This window comes from Scardinius erythrophthalmus, assembly GCF_964197995.2.
Source record: "Scardinius erythrophthalmus genome assembly, chromosome: 6".
Taxonomy (NCBI): Eukaryota; Metazoa; Chordata; class Actinopteri; order Cypriniformes; family Leuciscidae; genus Scardinius; species Scardinius erythrophthalmus.
Window position 1 is genome coordinate 11,100,884 of NC_138226.1, and position 16,398 is coordinate 11,117,281.

At 36.4% G+C, this 16,398-nt stretch overlaps 1 protein-coding gene across 1 annotated transcript; it reads right to left on the reverse strand.

The window, feature by feature from the left end:
* Positions 1 to 10,871: 10,871 nt before the first annotated feature.
* On the reverse strand, positions 10,872 to 16,343 carry bcs1l (BC1 (ubiquinol-cytochrome c reductase) synthesis-like). The gene is made up of 8 exons (XM_081368520.1): positions 16,138 to 16,343; positions 15,613 to 16,003; positions 15,221 to 15,360; positions 14,237 to 14,431; positions 13,986 to 14,049; positions 13,395 to 13,567; positions 13,096 to 13,213; positions 10,872 to 11,270 (listed from the first exon to the last, which is right to left on the reverse strand). The coding sequence occupies exons 2-8, from the start codon at positions 15,930 to 15,932 to the stop codon at positions 11,018 to 11,020; spliced, it is 1,263 nt and encodes a 420-aa protein (XP_081224646.1). The 5' UTR covers positions 15,933 to 16,003; positions 16,138 to 16,343; the 3' UTR covers positions 10,872 to 11,017.
* Positions 16,344 to 16,398: the final 55 nt, after the last annotated feature.

Below are 16,398 nucleotides of genomic sequence, written 5' to 3' on the forward strand. Positions count from 1 at the left end.
CGACCCTCTTTCACACGGGAGGGAGAGGGAGGTGGGGCAAAAGCCTCTCTGGTTAACCCTTCGATATCTATGGAAGCTTGTTTCCGCCACAAAAAAAGAAAGAAGAAAAAAAAAAGAAAGGCCTAATTGCGACTTTTTGTCTCACAATTGCGAGTTTACATCTCGCAATACTATGAAGGTAAAACAGTAGCAAAACTCGAGAGCATGTAAATGTGAATTTGAGAACTTGTACAATAAATATTCGTACTTGTACATGAACATTTACACTCACAGCTCCAATGTGAAAACCTGTAAAATAAAAATCTGAAGTTGAATGTTGAAATTTGCACTCGCAAACAATAGTCACAAACCTGTATTCTGAATCTGAAGCTGCAGACAAGTAGACACAAATGTGTAAAATGCCATTCACAGAAATACAACGACAGACACAAACTTGTAATATATATTTTGCGTTTAATCTTACGTTCACATTCGCGGTACTTCCTCAATTAAGCACTTGCAGCTTCTCAAATCTGTCACTGCAATTTCAAATTTCGCGCCTTGACTTTTGCTACTCTTTTCGCGACATATCAGGTGCAAAACTAACTTGTGCACTTGAAACTCAGAGGCGGTGAGAGGGAAAGGGGGGCGGGAGAAGGGGGGGTCAAAGGAGCCGTTTTATTGGTTGGCACCTAGCCAATGAAATGGGAGTTCGATGATGTCACGAAACCCGCGTGCACTGAAACACTAACATGGCTTAATGCATTAGACTGATATTAAAATAAATAAACGAAATTATCAAACTCAGTAGGCACAATGCTAATGCATACTACAGAAAAGCAGATGAGCACAGAATATGACGTAAAACATATGACGTATGCCATATATATATATGCCCTATATATGGTATATATACCATATAGACTGTAAAAGAGTTTTGTGTGTCCAACAGTTAGGCTAGGGTGAATATTTAAAACATTTACATTTTTCCAAAGCGACTTACATTGCATATTAAGGTATACATTTTACATTCTTATCAGATAATTTAGGTGCATTTTCATATTGCAATGGAATTGGCACACACACACACACACACACACACACACACACACACACACACACACACACACATATATATATATATGTATATATATATATATATATATATAGGCTATATATATATATATATATATATATATGAAGAGTTCAGATGCAAAAGCCTCTAAATGCCATTTGAAATTTTCTTATAGAATGATCATTTTTATCAAGCTTGTATATTTAAGTTCAGTAATTTCACTTAAATGATAATTAATAGGTAATCTTCACTGCCATTTAAGTGAAATTATTGAATTTAAATATATGAGCATCTGAACTCTTCATTATATATATATATATATATATATATATATATATATATATATATATATATATATATATAAGCAAATGTGTGTTCAGTGCAAATAAACTTGCTGCCTAGTGTTTTATTAATAAAGTAACAAATTATGTGTTTTTTTATTGTTTTTAATTTTTATTTTATAACTGTTGGTCCATTAAGCCTCATTAAGCGTTTTCTTGGGTTTCGAGGAAAACGTACAATTAAACGCGTTGCGTTCATATTCTGTGCTCAATTTTTTTCTGTATAGGCTATGCTTTATGGTGTTTCCTGTTTGGTCTTTTAATACCACTGTCTCAATTAAACGCGTTGCGTTCATATTCTGTTCATTGGTGAGGCATCGACCAATAAAATGACTTCATTCCGACCCCAGCCCCGCCCCCGACTCTGCTCTCGCAAGTCTGCATTTACAAGTGCACGAGTGAGTTTTGCTACAGGCATATCGCAAAAAGAGTAGCAAAAGTCAAAGCGCTAGGATTTGAAGTTGTACTGCCAGATATGAGAGGTTGTGAGTGCCGACTTGTGGTTGTACAACGAAACTGAACTAAAGCACAAAGATAAATGTGTAGTACACAATTGTGCCTGTCATTTTGTTTATGTAAATGACACTTTACACATTTGTAACTATTAATCTGCAACTTCGAATTCAAAACACAGGTGTTCTGAGTATTGTCTGTGTGTGCAAATCGATAGATGCAGCTTTTCACATCAGAGCTGCAAGTATAAATTTCAACTTACAAATACAAATATTAATTTTACAAGTTCTCACATTCAAATTAGCAAGCTCTCGAGTTTTGCTACTGTTTTACCTTCATACTATTCTGACTTTATTTATGGGAAGCCAAACAAACCAAAAGTGGGACGAGACAGTGGGGGTTTACAGAGCTCGCGCCGCGCTGACATGTCATCTGCGCGGTTCAATGGTCCGAGCCGCGCGGCTATGGGATCAAATTCCCGCCAAATATATAGCGGTCACGTATAAAAAAATAATAAGCGTGAATCAAAAATTTAAAAACACATGTAAAAATATATTGCACAAACTGAAAAAAATAATGCAAAATGATCAGAATAGCAAACAACGTGGTCACGGATCAAAATATAATAAGCGTGAATAAAGAAATAACAAGCATGAATAAAAACTTTAAACACATTGAAAGTTATTTTGCACAAAACTTAAACTTATGGTCATGCTTTGTTAAAAAGTATGGTTTTATTACTGTGTACTTTGTGCTTTCTTGCATTTTCTGCTCATATTTTACTCTTTTGTACGCTTGTGATGTTTTTCTCTTCGCTCTTCTTTCTATGTTCTGCGCTTGCTCTTCCAAATGTTGCAGTTCGAGTTTCATGTAAATTAGGGCGGGCTTAAGCGTCACCATTGGTCCACTAGTTCTAGATTGACAGATACTCCTCTAGCCAATCAATCGAAGAGGGGAGTTGACGTCACACTAATGCGACTCGTGGTACAAGCTGTTTATGTTTGTACAATTTCTTCAATCCCATTATAATATACTAAAATGTTATTTTCTAATACTTTTATATACTGTTCAATTTCTTATTTGTGCTTTGATATGTGCATTTATTAAATTAATTATTTTCGCTTGGCATACCAGCGTGATTACGTCACCGCACACTTCAGTGGGTGGTGCGCGCCCGTGAAGCACTTCATTCTGAGTAAATATAACAACAAAGAAGCACTGCTGCACTCTCTTTTGTTTCATTTTTCTTTAATCATTATACTCTTTTTCAGGAGTGCTACACTTACAAGGGAAGACGGCAGTTCAATTTAACTTTACAAAGACTTTCAAGCAGTAAAGCTATCTGAACTCTGGACATAAATAATTAAATTCATTTTTTTTTTAGATACATGAGAATGTTAATGTGCACACAGGTAATTGGTGTTAAACAATATTACTTGGCTCATGATGCCAATATGTTAAGGCTGCTGTTAGCGAAACATCCTGCAATTATGAAACACTACAATTCGTCGCAAAAACTAAGTTAAAAACGGCCATTGTCTGAAGACTTTAGGACTTTGACCTTTCGCCGCTACGCATTGCCTACCTTTTTTTTATTAACCTCGCCAAATTTGACAAGATTATTGAAAATGATTGTGTTACAGAGAAGATATAGAGAAACCAGTTGAATTTAATACAGTGGTTTATTACAAACTTACTGTGTTTACTTACATAGCTACATAATTGCATATTACTTTAGAATTAATGTTTTAAATATAGCTTAAAATTTGAATACAGTAACATCTCCATCAGCGATAGGTAACGCTGTTTCTAGAGTGCCGCTGTCCTGCAGAGTTTAGCGTCAACTCCGATTAAAAACCTCACCTGTCTTAAATATCCTAAAGACGATGATTAGCTGGTTCAGGTGTGTTTGATTAGGGTTGAAGGAGCTAAACTCTGCACCCAGGAGTCAGGACCGACATTACACATCCTTGTTATTGATTAAATATGATTTTAAATATGAAAGTAAAACGGCCAGTAGGTGGTGGTGGCTGCTTGGAGAAGATCGACGCTCGCGGTGCCAGGTCCAGTGCATTAGAGGTGAATGATGGATCATCAGACAGGCATAACTGTAACAGGTCGTTGTTAGGATGACGAATTTAACTATACCATATTGCCAGGTATACGTATACCGGCAACAGTTTGAGTTGCAGGCACACATGCAGTTTAAAGGTGTCCTGTTGATGGTCGTCTTCCCCTGTATAACAAGTAAGCATCAGTAGCCACGAGTCGCATTGGTGTGACGTCAACTCCCCTCTTCGATTGATTGGCTAGAGGAGTATCTGTCAATCTAGAACTAGTGGACCAATGGTGACGCTTAAGCCCGCCCTAATTTACATGAAACTCGAACTGCAACATTTGGAAGAGCAAGCGCAGAACATAGAAAGAAGAGCGAAGAGAAAAACATCACAAGCGTACAAAAGAGTAAAATATGAGCAGAAAATGCAAGAAAGCACAAAGTACACAGTAATAAAACCATACTTTTTAACAAAGCATGACCATAAGTTTAAGTTTTGTGCAAAATAACTTTTAATGTGTTTAAAGTTTTTATTCATGCTTGTTATTTCTTTATTCACGCTTATTATATTTTGATCCGTGACCACGTTGTTTGCTATTCTGATCATTTTGCATTCTTTTTTTCAGTTTGTGCAATATATTTTTACATGTGTTTTTAAATTTTTGATTTACGCTTATTATTTTTTTATACGCGACCGCTATATATTTGGCGGGAATTTGATCCCATACGCGGCCGATTCGTCAGCGCAGCGCGGACGTGTTTCCTAGCACACCCAATGGGCAGCGCGGCGCGAACAATCCTCACCAGCGCTGCGCTGACCAATTTAAACAGCGCAGCGCAAACCATACATGCAAATGAATGTACAATAAAGAAACCCCTCCTTTCTTACAAAAAAAATGGTTCTCTGCTGAAGTTTAAGAGTTTTTCCCTACAGAAGACAAAGAAGAAGAGAGACTAGATGAAATGAATACATATCTTATGTTTATTATGTTTAATAGTGTTAGTAAAGAGTAGTGTTGTGCGTCGATACTTTGAAGAACTGCACATATGTATGCTACGGAAAGAGCTGTATAAAGCAGAAACTTGACTTTAAATATCGTAGTCGTCTTGAGGAGCACGCCAACCTTCTGGTAATTATATCGGACAGTAATTAGGCTACATGTTCAGGTAATGTATTTTATTATTGTAGTAAGTTTTGCATTCAGCCATCATTTGTAGACTTTAAGCTTTTTATGTCTGAATTCCATAATTAAAACAATCATTTGTTAATTTTGAATAAAATGTTAAAACTAAAGATCGATTTTATGTTATTGATATTTTGTGATATTGATTTATAGGGTGAATTCAGTGTGATTTGGACACTTTCTGCCATTGAGAACACACACACACACACACACACACACACACACACACACACACACTATAACGTACATCACCACAATCAATGAACTGGCTATACAAGACGTATATGGTGGACCATATTTTCAACCCTCATGTGAACGCCCCATTTTCACTACCAATTTTACATACCAGGGGACTGCCAAGGTAATGTTAATTTTAAGTTTGACACAGCAGTTTTGCAATTATTAATTTTTCATGGCTTTTTATTTAGGTTCATGTAAATCAAAATCTGCTGTACTCATTTACATTAATAATAGCAGAGGTTTATGGGTCAAATATAATTGAGTAGCGCCAAATTAACTTTTATCTGTTTAAATGGGCCGCGCTGCCCATTTGGTGTCGCTAGGAAACACGTCCGCGCTGCGCTGACGAATCGGCCGCGCGGCTCAGACCATTGAACCGCGCAGATGACATGTCAGCGCGGCGCGAGCTCTGTAAACCCCCGCTGTCTCGTCCCACTTTTGGTTTGTTTGGCTTCCCATATTTATTTCTATGGGATTAATATCCTGCCATGATTCAAAACTGAAAATAAAGTTCTGAAAGGTTGAAACTAAGTGTTCGAAAACTCAAAATCTTACAAAAAACAGTTTTGCAAGATCGAAAAATAAGATTTGCAAGCTTGCAAAATGTAAAAAAATAAAAATATCTCTGCAAACATTATGTTGTTTTTGAGATTTCCTTCAGAACTGCAAAAAAAATTTTTACGATGTTGCGCAAACAATTTTTCAGAGTTTCAAATTTGTCAGTGTTCTCCCACTGTATTAGTTTGTTTTCCAGGGTTGAAACCTTGTAAATGGTGATCTGAAAACTGGTGTGCGAATGTGTGAAAAAAGTTTTGAAACTCTGAAAACAGAGTTTTGCAGGCTTGCAAAGTGGTAAAAAAAAAAAAAAAATCTCTGCAAACATAATTTTGTTTTTGAGTTTTCCTTCTTCAGAAGTGCAACACTCTTTTTTACGGTGTTGTGCAATCATTTTTTCAGAGTTTCGAATTTGTCACTGTTCTCCCAGTGTATAGTTTGTTTTCCAGATTTGAAACCTTGTAAATGGTGATCTGAAAACTGGTGTGCGAATAGGTGAAAAAAAGTTTTGAAACTCTGAAAACTGAGGTTCGAAAGGGCGAAACTTATTACATTACATTAGCACTCCTATTGCATACTATTTTTTCAGAGCTGAGTTTACAACACCCACTTTGCGGAGATACGGCCACACAGTTGCGAGCTTGCGACTCACGTGATTTGTGGCAGCGTTGTCACGCAGCTCTGCTCTGAAACTCTGAAACTCAGACTGAGCGAAAATGAAGCTTCGCAACTTCGCAACTTCAGAAAAAGCCTGGAGGGAGGGCCGTCTGCTCTTGGCCAATGCTTTGATGTCTGCTGACGTACAGTCCAGTCACAAGTCGTATTTACTGGAAAGGTGGGATTGACCTTTCCATTGGCTCCGCCAATGACGAAAGCCAAAGTATTCATAAACTGATTGCACACTGGCACGTCAAAAGCGTGCGTTTCAGCCAACACGCGATTTGCCAAAAGCGCGCGTTCTTAATGTGCGTGGCCACGGCTATTTTATGATTAATAAAAATGTTTTAACCACTATTTTTAAGACTGCTCCTCCCTGACACCCGTGGGACACTTGCCATTCTACATTTATAACAATAATATCTTAGTCTAAACCTAAAGTAATCTTGAAAAACTACATATAATTTAAAAGCTTTCAGACTCTATTATTCATATTTGAAGACTAATTATCAAAAGAAATGACAGCAGTAGTAGCCTGGCTAACGTCAGACCACATGTTATGAACGTGTAAACAGGTAAACCAAACATATGTGCAAACGTGTGTGAAGTGTCCAAACAGGCGAAAAGAACGTGCTCGTTCCCTGTTCTCCTATCGCACGTCGAAGGCGTCATTGCTTGAGTCTGTCATGCTTTTGTCCCTATATGTGGTTTAGGACTCTTGTATTATCATTAAACCCAAGCAAAACAGCATGGAATTATCGATGGCAAATTTGACAGAGGAGAGGATTATAATCGGTGAGTTATTATAATCCAATAGTTATCATTTAGGTAAAAAGAAAAGAAAAAAAAGAAGAAAGAAAACAGACAGTTTTTTATTTCAGCACCTCGGACAATCCCCTAATCCCTTCGTTTGAGACACATCTCGCAAATTTTCCAGTTGTAATTTCGGTAACAATTTAAAATAAGGTTTCATATATTATTGATCTTTGTTAATGTTTACAACGTTTACTAATTATTAAAATAAAAAGTAACAAATCTATAGTATTTGTTAACATTACTTAATGCACTGCGAACAGGGTACTAAAAGGGTACACTTCTCAGATTAGTAAAGTAAAACAAAGTTGTTAAATTAAATTTTTAAAAAGTTATGAAGTAACATGTTGTTTTTTATATATATTTACAAACCATTTTCAACCCTAAAACTTCAAGAAAATCAGTGCTAATATCTGGACAAGTTCTGGGCCAGATTTTAGGTTGATGTCTCAATAAATGAGCTTTAGGAAAGATTTTATTGTGCGCAGTACCAAACTTTTCCACTAGATGACATCCAGACTCCACCGATGACTCTTCGATTTCCATATATGTTTTTTAGTGATCTGAACCTTATATTTCCATACTATTCCAAATATTTATGAAGTAGACAATAGACATCCTATTCAGAAATAGTTTGGGCAGAAATGTTAATATTTGATTTGAATTTAATCTCTAAAACACATAAAAATGTACGGAAAGAATCAAAGCGTGTTATAGTTTGCCTCCACATCACAAATGAAGAATCTATAGGCATTTATCTACTGCTGTAGCCTGGGTTTCCCCATGCTGCCTTGTTTTTCACGCTGCTAGGCAGCCTGGACACCATGGACCAGATTTTGAGAATGAGACGAGGTACTGACGTTAGCCAGGCTACTACTGCTGTCATTTCTTTTGATAATTAGTCTTCAAATATGAATAATAGAGTCTGAAAGCTTTTAAATTATATGTAGTTTTTCAAGATTACTTTAGGTTTAGACTAAGATATTATTGTTATAAATGTAGAATGGCAAGTGTCCCACGGGTGTCAGGGAGGAGCAGTCTTAAAAATAGTGGTTAAAAACATTTTTATTAATCATAAAATAGCAGATCGTTTTAAATAGCACATCACACGTTTCCGTGGCCACGCACATTAAGAACGCGCGCTTTTGGCAAATCGCGTGTTGGCTGAAACGCACGCTTTTGACGTGCCAGTGTGCAATCAGTTTATGAATACTTTGGCTTTCGTCATTGGCGGAGCAGTCGGTCAATCCCACCTTTCCAGTAAATACGACTTGTGACTGGACTGTACGTCAGCAGACATCAAAGCATTGGCCAAGAGCAGACGGCCCTCCCTCCAGGCTTTTTCTGAAGTTGCGAAGTTGCGAAGCTTCATTTTCGCTCAGTCTGAGTTTCAGAGTTTCAGAGCAGAGCTGCGTGACAACGCTGCCACAAATCACGTGAGTCGCAAGCTCGCAACTGTGTGGCCGTATCTCCGCAAAGTGGGTGTTGTAAACTCAGCTCTGAAAAAATAGTATGCAATAGGAGTGCTAATGTAATGTAATAAGTTTCGCCCTTTCGAACCTCAGTTTTCAGAGTTTCAAAACTTTTTTTCACCTATTCGCACACCAGTTTTCAGATCACCATTTACAAGGTTTCAAATCTGGAAAACAAACTATACACTGGGAGAACAGTGACAAATTCGAAACTCTGAAAAAATGATTGCACAACACCGTAAAAAAAGAGTGTTGCACTTCTGAAGAAGGAAAACTCAAAAACAAAATTATGTTTGCAGAGATTTTTTTTTTTTACCACTTTGCAAGCCTGCAAAACTCTGTTTTCAGAGTTTCAAAACTTTTTTTTCACACATTCGCACACCAGTTTTCAGATCACCATTTACAAGGTTTCAACCCTGGAAAACAAACTAATACAGTGGGAGAACACTGACAAATTTGAAACTCTGAAAAATTGTTTGCGCAACATCGTAAAAATTTTTTTTGCAGTTCTGAAGAAGGAAATCTCAAAAACAACATAATGTTTGCAGAGATATTTTTATTTTTTTACATTTTGCAAGCTTGCAAATCTTATTTTTCGATCTTGCAAAACTGTTTTTTGTAAGATTTTGAGTTTTCGAACACTTAGTTTCAACCTTTCAGAACTTTATTTTCAGTTTTGAATCATGGCAGGATATTAATCCCATATATTGAGAATAAAGTCGTTGTGTTTCGAGAAAAAACTCGTTAAATTTCCAGAAAAAAGTCGAAATACAATCTTGAGAATAAACTCATTACATTTCGAGAATAAAGTCGTTGTGTTTCGAGAAAAAACTCGTTAAATTTCGAGAAAAAAGTCGAAGAATTGTGAGAATAAACTCGTTAAATGTCGAGAATAAAGTCGTTGTGTTTCGAGAAAAAAAGTCGAAATGAAATGTAACGTTAGAGAATAACGCATTTGATCAGTGTTCATTGCATAACCTGATAGAGGACATGACAGAGTTAGATCACTTAGACAATCTATATTTTTGACTTTCTTTCAGTAACAAAGAATAGAACATTAGGTCTAGGTCGGCTAGGTGTTTTTAGAAGAAAAAATCAGTCCAATTTGCGCGATGTACTCGCTTTTGTCCAACATGAAATTCATGGAGGTTTCGTGGTTTCCCAGGATACCATAAGACGCATTATTAAACTTGTTGATCCTCAAGGTGTGGAATTTCGACGAAGGAGACGCTTGAGAAGACGCCACTTGCGCTGGCCCAAATACACTCTGGCATATGGAAAGCTATGATAAACTAAAACCGTACAGCATTGCCATTAATGGCTGTATAGATGGTTACAGTCGTTACATTCTGTGGATGGAGGCGTACACAAACAACAACGATTAATAATGTGTCTTATGGTATCCTGGGAAACCACGAAACCTTGATGAGGTTGATATCAGTAGGCTATGCAATGAACACTGATCGAATGCGTTATTCTCTACATTTCATTTCGACTTTTTTTCTCGAAACACAACGACTTTATTCTCGAAATTCAATGAGTTTATTCTCAAGATTGTATTTCGACTTTTTTTCTCGAAATTTAACGAGTTTTTTTCTCGCAACACAACGACTTTATTCTCGATGTTTAATGAGTTTATTCTCGAGATTGTATTTCGACTTTTTTTCTCGAAATTTAACGAGTTTTTTCTCGCAACACAACGACTTTATTCTCGATATTTAATGAGTTTATTCTCAAGATTTTATTTCGACTTTTTTTCTCGAAATTTAACGAGTTTAATCTCGCATTATAATTACTTTAATCTCGAGATGGTTTTATTTTTTTATTATTGCCTGGCCCTAATCCTCCTCCGTAGGAAACGATGACAATTTACATTTTGGGTAAATTATCCCTTTTAAAACATTAACCCTTTGTTCCAATTCCTACAGGGTTGTAGCGAACAAACACAAACAACGTTTTGAACCTTTTCAAAATCATATACCTGTGTTTACCATAGCTGTTTTCCCAGAAAAAAAAAAAAAAATTCAATATACAAACACAAATTTTCCACAAGTTAGATTTTAATACTCTGATGTGAGAAGAGTCTTTATCCAGACTGTGTAAACTTCAAAGAATTATTCAACCACACTGTTTATCACTCGCCTGTTGCTCAGTTTGCATCATTCAAAAGTCTGTATTGTCTCTGTAGGTCTTCACTGCTTGATCTCTGCAATGTTTTTGATGGAGCCAGCCGGGTCTGTCTTGTAGAGCATGAAGTGTCCTTGTACCTGAGCGGCGCTGAGGTCTGTTTGTGCTGCCAGCGCCTGCTCGGCGAACCTCTCAGCCTCGGCTGCAGACTCCTGAGGGTAAAACCTCCTGAACATCTGAGTCAGCTGCCAGTGAGAGCAGGGGCCCACGTACTGCTTCAGATCAACACGGCCAGGTCGGACAAGAGCCGGATCAAGTCTTCAGCACACAGAGGGGAAAAAAGAGAAATGGGAGAAAGGAAACAACACCATATCACCAATACCAAGAAAAACACACTGTTCACGGTTACAGGTGTTCATGACTACTGGTACTTCTTTCATTATTACTGGATTTTTTAAATATATTTTATTAAGATTGCACACACAAAAAGAAATTTTAACAGAAACTAGAGCATTTTATTGATGATTTTTTTAAACAAAATATATTTTGTGTAATTTACAATGCATATTATTGCTACTAAATATATATTTTTATGGATTAAATATATTTTATATATTAAAGAATCCATAAGACTTTTGTTCATCTTCGGAACATATATTTTATATTTTTTAATGAAAAAATATAAAATATTTTATATTTTTTAATGAAATCTGAAAGATTTCTGTCACTCCATTGAAAGTCTATTGAACAAAAAGCTTCAAAACGTTCATAAGAAGATTATAAAATAAATCCATTTGAATCAAGCGGTTTAATCCAAGTCTTCTGAAGAGAAAGGATCGCTTTATATGACAAACAGATTTAATTTAAGCATCCTTACTTGACATGCGAGAACCAATAAGGTTCATTCTCACGTGTCATGGCAGCATGTTTGAGCTTCAGGAAGAACCAATGAGGTTTGTTCTTGTGCGTCACGCAAACGATGCTGAGCTTCCATTTGCCATATTTGAGTGCTCTATTCATGCTCGTTGATCAATGTTTATATGTGAATACAAGTCTAAATTAAATCCATTCAACATAAAAAGCAATCGAGTCTCTTCAGAAGACTTGGATTAATTAACTTGATTCATATGGATTTATTTTACAATATCTTTGTGAACATTTTGTAGCGTCAGAATTTTGGTTCAAAAGACTTTTAATGGAGGGACAGAAATCTCTCAGATCAATCTTCATTTGTTTTCCGAAGATGAACGAACGTCTTATAAGTTTGGAAATGGGCTGCATGTTTTTCTGCAATATATATTGCAATATGAAAATAGTTTTACCAGATGAATAGCTCTATTTGGAAAGAATTAATCATTCTAGAATGATTGGGGTGATTTTGTATGTGAGTCAATCTGCATAGAAAAATAGTAAACAAATTAAATAAATACGAAAAAATACTGTCATATGTTTTGATTCATGTGTGTATTTCAGTTCTAGTGTTTTGTTGTCAGAGTATTAATTAGTTCAGTCTTCCTCCGTCCCCTGCCCATTTGTATCAATGGTTACTAGTTGTGACTAGTTAATGAACCCTCTCTTGTTTGCTGTGTATTTAAGCCCAGTGTTTAGTGCTATTCAGTTGTCTGTCATGTTACTATTTACTAGTTGTTCTGTTCCTGTTTTTGAATTCCTGAGGAACCTGAAACCTAGTCACAAAAACCAAGATACAAATGAAATAAACAGTGCTTTATGTTTTTCAGGTAAATTTAACAGTATTCAGGTACAGAAACTGAATAATCAAATGTAAATATATAATGTACAAAAGTTATTTTCTCTTTGTATTTTGTTAAATTAAATTTTGCATGTATGTGTCCGTTCAAGCACAAATAGACGAAAGAGTAATTGACAGAATTTTCATTTTTATGTGAACTAACCATTTAAATATAAAATACAATATAATTCATATATATTTTGATAAATATTCATTTATCTGCCAATACATCTGACTATCACTACCTTGCTTTGTAAAACAAACCCAATTGGCACTTCTTAAAAATATTAAAGGCTAAAGGGCAAGAAAATCCATATTTTTCATTCTAAAGAACATCAAACAAAATAAGTAATGTGTAAGTCATGATGAACAAGTTGCAGTAATAAGTTTTACCTGTCAATGAAATTAGTTGTCATGAACACAATTCGGGCCTCTGCAGATGCCACTCCATCCAGAGCATTCAGAAGTCCACTGAAAGTGAGCCTTCCCATGCCCTGAAAGGCCAGTGGATCTGTGAGAACACATGGCAAGGAAGTTTGAATTACATTACAAATGCAAAAATATTCCACTGTTTTGTTAACGCTAGGGCCCAACCTAGATTATCATGATTGATAATTACACTGTCTATTATTATTATTTTAATTTAATTATAATTCAGCATATAAACATATTCAGAAGTCTGTAAGTCATACTCTCTGCAGGCAGAAGATCCCGGCTGACGAAGGCTGCATCCACGTCCTCTAGCAGGATGATGCTTTGCTGCGGAGCGACACTCAGCAGGTGGTTGAGGCGATCGTCAGACAGGCTGCGATCACTGAGACTCATCAGACAGATGCTGTAACCCAGCTCACCTGCCAGTGCAGTTCTGAAATAATTCTGAATGGTAAGACTTGGGACTCCAAATTGCACTTTTGCTCTATGTTTAAAATAGCTTTTTTTGCAGCCATACTATACCATTTAAAAAAAGTCAGATGTTATTTTCACTGCATCTATAAATAGCAGTATTTGCATTTTATCTAGCAACATAGACTATTAAAGATTAATACATACAAATACATAACATTGCAGGTATAGACACTACTGTTAAAAAAGTTTGGGTTCTATAAGGTTTTTTTGATGTTTTTGAAAGATGTCTCTTAAGCTCACCAAGTCTCTCAGTAAAAACTCAGTAAAACTATAATATTGTGAGGTTCAAATCTACACTCTGTATAAAAACATACCTTTATAAGACACTATTATTCATTCATAGTAACATGAACTGTAAAGAAAGTAACAATACTTACATAAAGCTGCTCTTTCCACAGCCTGGGGGTCCATACAGCAGATAGCCCCTCCTATATGGAATGCCTTATTGAAGCATATTCAACAACAAAACTGAAATTAGATATGAATTGAAACATAAAACAAACACAAAAGCAATACTTTTATTTATTACAATGCTTTCTAGTGACATTAGAGATGTGCACACGCCTTATGTTCTGATATGGAAGGTTAAAAAACGATTTTTTTGAAAAGTTATCATTTCCTATTTCACCTCTGTCAGTGTACCACTTAGGATTGCCTATGAATTCCTTTACATCATCCACAATCCTCTCTGCCACACCATTCTCCAGCACTACTGAAGACAGGGGTCGTCGTCGCCTTGGAAACCCAAATGGCCTCCACTCCGCTCCAAGTGCAGTGTACATTACAGTCCGGCCATCTTCCTGCTTTAAAGCAAGTTCACGTGCTGCACGGACACATAATTAATCATTAAAGGGTTAGATCACACAAAAATTTAAATTCTGGTATCATTTACTCATCCTTATATCGTTCCAAACCCATTAGACTTTCGTTCACAAATGAAGATATTTTAATAAAACTTGAGAGCTTTCTGTCCCTCCATTGACAGTCTACACAACTACCACTTTGACGCTACAAAACATTCATAAAGAGATCGTAAAACTAATCCATATGGATTGAGCGGTTTAGGCCAAAATCACTTTATATTATGATCAGATTGAATTTAGGCTTTTATTCACATATAAACATTCATAAGCTCACACATCAGTTTGTGTGAGGAAGCTCAAGCATGTTCGCTTGACGTGCGAGAACCAATACCATTAGTCATGCAACATGTTTGAGCTTCTGCAAGAACCAATGAGGTTTGTTCTCACACATGATCAAGCAGGCTCATTTGAGCTTCTGTTTATGTTTACTGATCAATGTGAATAAAAGCCTAGATAAAATCTGTTCATCATATAAAGCGATCGGTCTCGTAATTTTTTTTACTGTTTTAGGATCTCTTTATTGAACATTTTGAAGCTTTAAAGTAGTAGTTGCGTAGACTGTCAATGGAGGGGCAGAAATCTCTTTATTAGATTTCATAAAAAAGATCTTCATTTGTGTGAACCCAACTTCAACGGGTTTGGAACGACATGAAGGTGAGTAAATGATGACACAGAACTTTCATTTTTGGGTGAACTATCCCTTTAAGGCTGCAATGCATTTCTAAAGAATTCAGCTGACAGTCACATACCTTCTTGAAGTATGTTGAAGAATATCTGCCGGTCTCTACCCAGGGCAGTGAAGGTGACGGACTCCCAGGGTGTTCCAGTGTGCAGGTCCACCATCTGCTTTTCCCTGGTCCTCTCCACTCTAATCCACTTCCTACCATACCTGAGAAACACATAGCCTCAATTAGTGAGATGGATACCTTTGATCCCTGAGAGGAAGATCAAATCAGCAACATATCAAATGTAAACTGTCCAAAGTAACATCAAAATACATACACAAATATAGAATGCAAGTAATGTAGCAATGGGGAGTGTAATAAGGAGAACTACAATTTGACTGGTAATGCTAGTGGGTACTCAGATACCAGCCAGCAGTAATAAAAAGTAAAAATCTCTTCATAAATTGTGATCTTACCAAATGATGTGGTTGCCTGGACTTGGATGGAAGTCAAACTGCGTATGGACTCGCCCACTCTCATGCTGCATATATGAGGTTTCAACACTCAGATGCTGGGTGTGTTTCGCATGTTTAGTGATCCAGCTTAAGAGCCAGTGATAACTTTTATCTCTGCTGGGGACCTCCAGTGTGATCATGTAATGTCTCCTAAAGAAGATCATGCCGACCTGTGCCCCTTTTCTAGCAACTGCAAGTGCTGTGCCAATACCAACTAGCCCAAATCCTGCCCCAAAGTAAGGGTTGTCCTTCAGGGCTCCAATGAAATCTGACAGGGTCATGATGAAGGTGTCTTCTGGTTCTCTTAAGCAATTAGGAAAAGTATTTTTGTCCCTTCCATTCAATATGCATCCTGCATTCAGAGCAAATGAGGTGACACCATTTTCATTTTAATGAGAAACTGATAAAACATTATACTAAGCTTTCACTAATCAGGTCTATATTTTTATTTAAATAACAGCAGAATTTAAAAGTCACTATACTTACGGTAGTGCAAATATCACACCGCATTTTACAAACATTTTCTCTGTTAACTTAAAAAAAAAAGACAAAGGTGACCATCAGGTAAATAGTGCAATTAAGCAGAGCCTGCCTACAGTAAGCAATCCTTCTCTCTCATTGCAGCGTAAACAAATCGTTCTTTTGGGTGAGTCGAATCTTTTCCATGACTCGGTTGAACCAATTCACAAATCAGTCCTACTTTGAATTAGGTTTTTTTAAACCAGTTCTTTCAGACAAACTGTTCAA

Coding starts and splice junctions, on each gene's coding strand:
- bcs1l (XM_081368520.1), bottom strand. CDS start 15,932: ATGACCCTGTCAGATTTCATTGGAGCCCTGAAGGACAACCCTTACTTT. Junction 14,050..14,236: donor TAAGTGGTACACTGACAGAG/GTGAAATAGGAA, acceptor TGCTTCAATAAG/GCATTCCATATAGGAGGGGC. Junction 13,214..13,394: donor GGATCTTCTGCCTGCAGAGA/GTATGACTTACA, acceptor GTGTTCTCACAG/ATCCACTGGCCTTTCAGGGC.